Below are 8,867 nucleotides of genomic sequence, written 5' to 3'. Positions count from 1 at the left end.
CAATGAAAATATTTTATGTTTGGGGGTCACCACAACATGAGGAACTGCATTAAGCAGTCATGTCACTTCCTACTTCAGTTTCTTAGTGGACAGGCTAATCAGGAGTGAGCCCTGTGAGGCCTATGTACAACCCTAAAGGAGAGACCTATAAGTCACTGTTTTCAGAGCTGCCGAGGGTGTGTTTCTAAGCTCATGCCTTTTACACTCCCCCTCTCCCCCAGGCCCGTGAGTCCAAATCGCCCATCTTCTGCCCACACTCGGTCACTGTCTCAGCACTAGTCATCATGCCTGGCCATCATATGAGTGAGCTCGGCAATCTTGAGGAAGACCATCAGGACCCAAGGGAGATGCCCAACCTGGTGGCAGAGGAGATGTTCTGGGCTATGCAGGAGGAGGAGGAGGAGGTTGTGTCTCTCTACTCATCTCTGTCTTCCTCCCCCTCTGACCTGTTTATAGACTGCCTAGAGGAGGTGTCTGCTGCTGAGACACCAAGTCCTCCCCAGTGTCCTCAGGGTTCCTGCCCATTCCCCCATTCCTTGGCAGCCTTTCCATGGAGCCAATCTAAAGATGAGAGCTCCAACAGCCACGAGGAGGAGGGTCCAAACACTGAGGGAGGCCCTGAAGATGATGCAGATTCCTTGCTCCAAGAAGCAGTGCATTCGAAGATGTCACAAATGGTGGAGTTCCTGCTCCTGAAGTATCGTGCACAGGAGCCGACCACCAAGGCAGAAATGTTGAGTAGTGTCATCAAAGAGCATCATGACCACTTCACTGAGATCTTCAGTGCAGCAGCTGAGTGCATGCAGCTGGTCTTTGGTATTGATGTGAAGGAAGTGGGCCCTAGTGCCCATACCTACGTCCTGGTCACCTCTTTGGGGCTCACCTATCATGGGATAATGAGCGATGGACATATTTATCCTAACACTGGCCTCCTGGTCACACTTCTGTGGGTGATTGCTGCGGAGGGTGATTGTGCCCCTGAGGAGAAAGTCTGGGAAGCACTGAATGTTTTAGGGGTGCATGATGGGAAGGAACATTGGATCTATGGGGAGCCCAGGGAGCTCATCACTAAAATTTGGGTGCAGGAACAATACGTGGTTTACCGCCAGGTCCCCAATAGTGATCCTGCACGCTATGAGTTCCTGTGGGGTCCCAGGGCCCACGCTGAGACCACCACATCGAAAGCCCTCAAGTTTGTGCTCAGGGTTAATGACAGGGATCCCCGTTTCTTCCCATTCCTGCCTGAAGGGCCTGAGTGTAATGAGAACCACTATGCCTGAGCCAGAGTTGCACCCAGGCACTTTTCAGGCCCCTGTGCATTAACTTAATTTGCTGGGCGTAAAGTGCGTTCCATTTTCAACTATGTGTTTGAGGAGAAACACTAGTGAGGCCCAGGGAATGGTTTGGGCTCCTATGATGATTGAAAAATTTTTGCTTTATTACTTTGTGAATTTTAAAGGCAATTTTCTAATGTTTCTTTTCATGGACGTTTTCATAAGCTTTTAGCATGTAAGTTTGTAAAGGACATTGGTCACGTGTATTTGTACATGTCCAGCTCAAGAGTAAGAGATTTGCTACTGTGTAACACAAATTGGGACACGTCCCTTTCTAGTTTGTGATCCCAAACTAGATAACATAGCATGATAAGTGTATTTCCTTGGAAATGGAAAGACTTCAGCAGTACAATCAATGGAGATAAGAAGTAGAAAAATAAAAGGCAAAATGTTGTTCATTTTTGCTTCTTTTTTTTTTTTCTTCAATTTTTTTATTAAGGTATTATATGTGTACATATCTTACCATTGCCCTCCCCACACACCCCTCCCATATATGCCCCCACCCCCCAGAGTTTTGCATCCATTGGTTATGCTTATATGCATGCATACAAGTCCTTTGATTGATCTCTTATCTCCCCCACCTCTCCCTAACCTTCCCCTTGTAATTTGACAGTCTGTTTGATGCTTTACTGTCTCTGTATCTATCTTTTTGTTCAAGATTATAATGTTCTTTATTATCCATAAATGAGTGAGATCATGTGGTATTTTTCTTTCATTGACTGACTTATTTCACTTAACATAATGTTCTCCAATTCCTCCCAGGTTGCTGCAAATGATGAGAATTCCTTCTTTTTCATGGCAGCATAGTATTCCATTGTGTAGATGTACCACAGTTTTCTGATCCAGTCATCTGCTGACGGGCACCTAGGCTGTTTCCAAATCTTAGCTATGGTGAATTGTGCTGCTATGAACATAGGGGTGCATATATCCTTTCTAATTGGTGTTTCTAGTTTCTTCGGATATATTCCCAGGAGTGGGATTACTGGGTCAAATGGGAGTTCCATTTTCAGTTTTTTGAGGAAACTCCATACTGTTCTCCACAGTGGCTGCACCAGTCTGCAATCCCACCAGCAGTGCACGAGGGTTCCTTTTTCTCCGCATCCTCGCCAACACTTGTCGTTTCTTGATTTGTTGATGATAGCCATTCTGACAGGTGTGAGATGGTACCTCATTGTTGTTTTGATTTGCATCTCTCGGATAATTAGTGACGTTGAGCATGTTTTCATGTGTCTCTTGGCCTTCCTTCTGTCTTCTTTTGAAAAGATTCTATTTAGGTCTGTTGCCCATTTTTTTATTGGATCATTTATCTTCCTTTTATTAAGTTGTATAAGCTGCCTGTAGATGTTGGAGATTAAACCTTTATCAGTGATGCCATTTGCAAATATGTTCTCCCATGCAGTGGGCCTTCTTGTTGTTTTGTTGATGGTTTCTTTTGCTGTGAAAAAGCTTTTTATTTTGATGTAGTCCCATTTGTTAATTTTCTCTTTAGCTTCCATTGCCCTAGGGGCAGTGTCAGTGAAGAATTTCTTTTGGCATATGTCTGACATTTTGCTGCCTGTGGATTGCTCTAGTATTTTTATGGTTTCCCGTCTTATGTTTAAGTCCTGTATCCATTTTGAGTTTATTTTTGTGTATGGCGTAAGTTGGTGATCAAGCTTCATTTTTTTGCATGTATCTGTCCAATTTTCCCAACACCATTTATTGAAGAGACTGTCTTTATTCCATTGTATGTTCATGCCTCCTTTGTCAAATATTAATTGAGCATAGTGGTTTGGGTCGATATCTGGATTCTCTATTCTGTTCCATTGATCTATATGTCTGTTCTTGTGCCAGTACCAGGCTGTTTTGAGAACAGTGGCTTTGTAATACAGCTTGAAATCTGGTATTGAGATCCCTCCTACTTTATTCTTCTTTCTCAGGATTGCTGTGGCTATTCGGGGTCTTTTTTTATTCCAGATGAATTTTTGGAGAGTTCTTTCAAGGTCTGTGAAATATGCCGTTGGTATTTTAATGGGGAGTGCATTGAATCTATAGATTGCTTTGGGTAGTATGGACATTTTAATGATGTTGATTCTACCAATCCATGAACATGGTATGTTCTTCCATCTGTTTACGTCTTCCTCTATCTCTTTTTTCAGTGTCCTGTAGTTTTCCGTGTATAGGTCTTTTACCTCCTTAGTTAAGTTTATTCCTAGGTATCTTAATTTTTTTGGTGCGATGGTAAATGGGATTGCCTTTTTAGTCTCTCTGTCTGTAAGTTCACTATTGGTGTATAGAAAGGCCATAGATTTCTTGGCGTTAATTTTGTATCCTGCTACATTGCCGAATTCATTTATTAAGTCTATGAGTTTTTTGACGGAGTCTTTCGGATTTTTTATGTACAATATCATGTCGTCTGCAAATAAAGACAGCTTTACTTGTTCTTTTCCAATCTGGATGCCTTTTATTTCTTCTTCTTGTCTAATTGCAATGGCTAATACTTCCAGTACTATGTCAAACAGGAGTGGTGAGAGTGGGCATCCCTGTCTTGTTCCTGTTCTTAGGGGAAATGTCTTTAGTTTTTGTCCATTGAGTATGATGTTTGCTGTGGGTTTATCATATATAGCTTTTATTATGTTGAGGTATGAGCCATCTATTCCCACCTTGTTGAGAGCTTTTATCAAGAAAGGGTGTTGGATTTTGTCAAATGCTTTTTCTGCATCAATTGATATGACTATGTGATTTTTATCTTTCAATTTGTTTATGTGATGTATCACGTTTATTGATTTGCGGATATTGTACCATCCTTGCATTCCTGGGATAAATCCTACTTGGTCATGGTGTATGATCTTTCTGATGTACTGCTGGAGCCGATTTGCTAGAATTTTGTTGAGGATTTTGGCATCTATGTTCATGAGGGATATTGGTCTGTAATTCTCTTTCATTGTGTTGTCTTTATCTGGTTTTGGTATTAGGGTGATGCTGGCTTCATAGAAGGAGCTTGGAAGTGTTCCTTCCACTTGAATTTTTTGGAATAGTCTGAGGAGGATAGGTTTTAGTTCTTCCTTGAATGTTTGGTAAAACTCTCCTGTGAAGCCATCTGGCCCCGGGCTTTTGTTTGCTGGAAGCTTTTTGATGACTGCTTCAATTTCGTCCATAGTTATTGGCCTATTGAGTTGTTTAGATTCTTCTTGATTGATTTTTGGAAGGTTATATTTTTCTAGGAATATGTCCATTTCCTCCAGATTGTCCAGTTTGTTGGAATAGAGTTGTTCGTAGTATTTTGTAACAATCCTTTGTATCTCAGCGGGGTCTGTTGTTATTTCACCTCTTTCATTTCTGATTTTGTTTATTTGGGTCCTCTCTCTTTGCTTCTTGGTGAGCCTGGCTAGAGGTCCATCAATCTTGTTTATCCTTTCAAAGAACCAGCTCTTGGTTTTGTTGATCTTATGTATTGTTTCTTTGGTCTCTATGTCATTTATCTCCGCTCTGATCTTTGTTATTTCCTTCCTTCTGGTTACACTGGGCTTTTCTTGCTGCTCTTTTTCTAGCTCTTTGAGTTGTAGGGTTAAGTAATTTATTACCATTGTTTCTTGTTTTTTGCAATAGGCCTGTAGAGCTATGAACTTCCCTCTCAAGACTGCTTTCGCTGTGTCCCATAGATTTTGGATTGTTGTGTTTTCATTGTCATTTGTTGCCATGATGTTTTTTATTTCTTCCTTGATCTCTCCGGTGACCCAGTCCTTGTTTAATAGCATGCTGTTTAGTCTCCATGTGTTTGATTTCTTTGGATTGTTTTTATTGTAGTTGATTTCCAGTTTTATGCCACTGTGATCTGAGAAGATGCTTGATATAATTTCTATCTTCTTGAATTTGAAGAGACTTTGCCTGTGACCCAGCATATGGTCTATCTTTGAAAATGACCCATGTGCACTTGAGAAGAATGTATATTCTGTGGCTTTGGGGTGAAATGTTCTGAAGATGTCAATTAATTCCATCTGGTCTAGTGAGTCATTTAGGATTGCTGTTTCTTTGCTGATTTTTTGTTTAGAGGATTTGTCCAGTGGTGATAGTGGGGTATTAAAGTCTCCTACTATGATTGTGTTGCTATTAATCTCTCCCTTGATATCCTCCAGGAGTTTTTTTATGTATTTGGGTGCTCCTATATTGGGAGCGTATATGTTTACCAGAATTATTTCTTCTTGTTGGATTTCTCCCTTTAGTATTATGAAGTGGCCTTCCTTATCTCTTGTTATGGCATTTACTTTGAGGTCTATTTTGTCAGATATAAGTATTGCTACCCCAGCTTTTTTTTCATTTCCATTTGCCTGAAAGATATTTTTCCATCCCTTCACTTTCAATCTGTGTGAGTCTCTTGTTCTGAGGTGGGTCTCTTGTAGACAGCATATATATGGGTCGTGTTTTTTTATCCATTCAGCTACTCGATGTCTTTTGATTGGAGCATTTAGTCCGTTTACATTTAAAGTTATTACTGAAAGGTATTTGTTTGCAGTCATATCTATTTTTGTGTCTGTATTCCTTCTTACCTGTTTATTTCTTCTTTTTACAGTATTCCCTTTAGCAATTCTTGCATTGCTGGTTTGGTGGTGATAAACTCCCTGAGGCTTTTTTTGTCTGCAAAGCTCCTGATTTCCCCTTCAATTTTGATTGATAGTCTTGCTGGATATAGTATTCTTGGATTCAGTCCTTTGCTTTGCAACACTTTGTATACCTCCTTCCATTCACTTCTAGCTTGTTGTGTTTCTGATGAGTAATCATTTGACAATCTGATGGGTGTTCCTTTGTAGGTAACTCTCTGTCTCTCTCTTGCCGCCTTTAGGATTCTCTCTTTATCATTTATATTTGCCATTGAAATTATGACATGTCTTGGTGTGGGTCTTTTGGGGTTGATCCTGCTTGGGACTCTCTTTACTTGCGTAACTTTTATCTTTCCCATATCCGGGAAGTTTTCTGTCATTATTTCTTCAAATAGATTTTCTAATCCCTGCTGCTCTTCTTGTCCTTCTGGCAGCCCTATTATTCGCATGTTACTTTGTTTCATGTTGTCCCGAAGCTCCCTTAGGCTTTCCTCCTGCTTTTTAATTTTTTTCTCCAATTGCTGTTCAGCTTGAGCTTGTTTCTGTACCTGATCTTCTAACTCACTAATTCGGTCCTCTGCTTCTTGTAGTCTACTGTTGAAACTTTCCATGGTGTTTTTGATTGTAGCTATATCACTTTTCATTTCTTCCTGATTCTTGCATAAGTTGTTGATTTTCTCATCCATCCGATGTATAAATTCCATGACCATTACTCTGAACTCCTTTTCGGTCATGTTGCAAGCTTCATTTTCACTAATTTCCTTTCTTGGCGACTCCACATTTTCTTTCCTCTGTGAGTTATTTCGTTTCCCCATTCTGGCTATTACCAGAAAGCTCAAGCTTCCGTTTGCGTGGACCTGGGTCGTGTGCTGTGGGGACTTCGCTCCACCCTAGTTTCACTGAAGTGCTCTGACACTAGGACGTGTGGCTGTCTTTGGTTGGTGGGAACCAGACTTGCCCAGGATCAGTGTCCCCAGTGTTCTGTGTGGTCTCGTGTGCACATTTAGAATCAGGGGCCCTGTCTGCACCACACTGTTGGTATGTGCCGAGAATGAGATCCTTAGCATATGCCAGGAGTCAGAGTTTCCCTGTGTCTGCACCAAGACTCGAGTGTCAAAGTCTCTGTTGCCTTGTGCGGTTTCTCGTTGAGAATCAGGGTCCCTGTGTGTGCACACACCAACAATTGGGGTCGCTGGCTCTTAGTGTGAATGCGCTGTGAGTCAGGGATCCCAGGCAGCTGTGTCCGGCGTGCCAAATTCCCTGAAGTGGAGCTGCGTCCTGTGTGTGCTCTCTCTGCTGAGCCAAACCGGCTAGAGCGCACTTTCTTAAAAACCTGAAGGTGAGCAGGCTCAGTGCACTCTCCCAAAGTCCCAGAAGGGGGGCGGAGTCCGTCCTGCGCGCCAAATTCCCCAAAGGGAAGCCCCTCTGTGCAGGCTCTTAAGAATCTCCGAAGGGGGAGCTGTGACCCGAGAGCCAAATTTCCCCAAATTCCCCGAAGGGGAGCCCTCTGTGCGCACTGACAGATTTCCCCGACTGGGAGCCGCTTCTGTCCCATGCGCGAGCCAAGTTCCCTAAGAGGGAGCGTGTCCCTGCGCAAAGTTCAGCAGCTTGGGCTGGGGGCGGGTCTATCAGTTACTATGGTGCTGTCTGTGCGCGCTCCTGTGAGCAGCTTGGGCGAAGGGCGCGTCTATCAGTTACTATGGCGCTTTCCGCGCACCTGTGGGTGCTCAGCAGCTTGGGGGAGGGGCAGGTCTATCAGATACTATGGCGCTATCAGCTTGCCTGCGAGGAGGGGGATAGGCTCTTTGACTCACGGAAATCTGCCGGGAAGTCTGGATTCTTGTTGTTTGTTTGTCTGAAGCTGTGATAGCAGTTCTCTGTCCCCGGTGGCTGCAGGGTCCTGGTTTGTGTCAGAAGCCAGGATCCGCGTCTCAGGCAGCTCTGTTTCTCAAGATGGCGTGGTCTCTGCGTCCGCACCAGCCGCCGAGAAGTGTCCGCTTTGTGCGCGGGGCTCCGCCGTCTAGGGCTGCCCTGTTCGGGAGCCCCTTGGAAGACCTGCAGAATCTAACTGACCTTATCTCATACACACACACACACCACACACATCTACACTCTCCTCTATGGGTTCCTCACTCACACTCTCTCTCTCCCTACCTTCCTGCCGGTCGCCATCTTTTTTCTCCCCATTTTTGCTTCTTATCTCTTCTCGTCTATCTTTCCATGAAACAACTTATCTATGGCTCCTTGGTTCTGGCAAGAAAGTGGAGGGATTTCATCTGAATAAAGAGGACCCCTGCTCAGTGGTTCATTTAATCCCCAGACATTCACTGAGCCTGTGTCCGCTGAAAGGCCCTGTGTTAGTAGTGGGGACACTAAATTAAGCAGGGCACACCCACCCACAGGATGATAGTGTAGGAACTGAAGTCATATAAGGAAGGGGTTAGGTGTCCCCTAAGTCCTACAGAACAAGTAACAGAACAGGTGAGACTGTGGCCCTCCAGGGAACAGCACTCAATTGAGCATGGCCTGAGCCAAGGTATGTGGGAAACTGTGATTCCCTCTGAGAGGGTTGATTGTAAGGCAGCTGAGGGTGGCAGCAGCACATTGTGTGTCTGCGTGTGAGAGGGAAGTGTGAAATGGAGAATTGTCCGGACAAGTTCCTTTGGGATCATGGATAAACCAGAGGGAAATCTCCACCTGGTTAGGAAGGGTGGTTTACTGCACACAGTCTCAGTGACTTAGACAGTATGATCACTAGGCATATTATACCCATCATCTGCACAGATTTCTGCAGAAATACAGTTACTGGGATATGAGTAACTATGGCCTGGGAGAGCCACACCCCACAGCCTAATTGGGATTGAATGTTAATGACCTTGAGTGTGATCTGGCCAATCATTATCAAGGTGTTTATTTTGGGTGGGGGTGAAATGAATGAAAGCATTTGTTTGGATGA

At 43.5% G+C, this 8,867-nt stretch overlaps 1 protein-coding gene across 1 annotated transcript; it reads left to right on the top strand.

The window, feature by feature from the left end:
• Positions 1-284: 284 nt before the first annotated feature.
• LOC307095366 (melanoma-associated antigen 1-like) lies at positions 285-1,280 on the top strand (the record flags this gene model as incomplete). Its single annotated transcript, XM_079764579.1, has 1 exon — positions 285-1,280. The coding sequence occupies one exon, from the start codon at positions 285-287 to the stop codon at positions 1,278-1,280; it is 996 nt and encodes a 331-aa protein (XP_079620705.1).
• Between the last annotated feature and the right edge of the window lie 7,587 nt (positions 1,281-8,867).

Source organism: Cnephaeus nilssonii, assembly GCF_951640355.1.
Source record: "Cnephaeus nilssonii genome assembly, chromosome: X".
Taxonomy (NCBI): domain Eukaryota; kingdom Metazoa; phylum Chordata; class Mammalia; order Chiroptera; family Vespertilionidae; genus Cnephaeus; species Cnephaeus nilssonii.
Note: the sequence above shows the minus strand (reverse complement) of the source record. Positions and strands in the feature narration are given on the sequence as shown.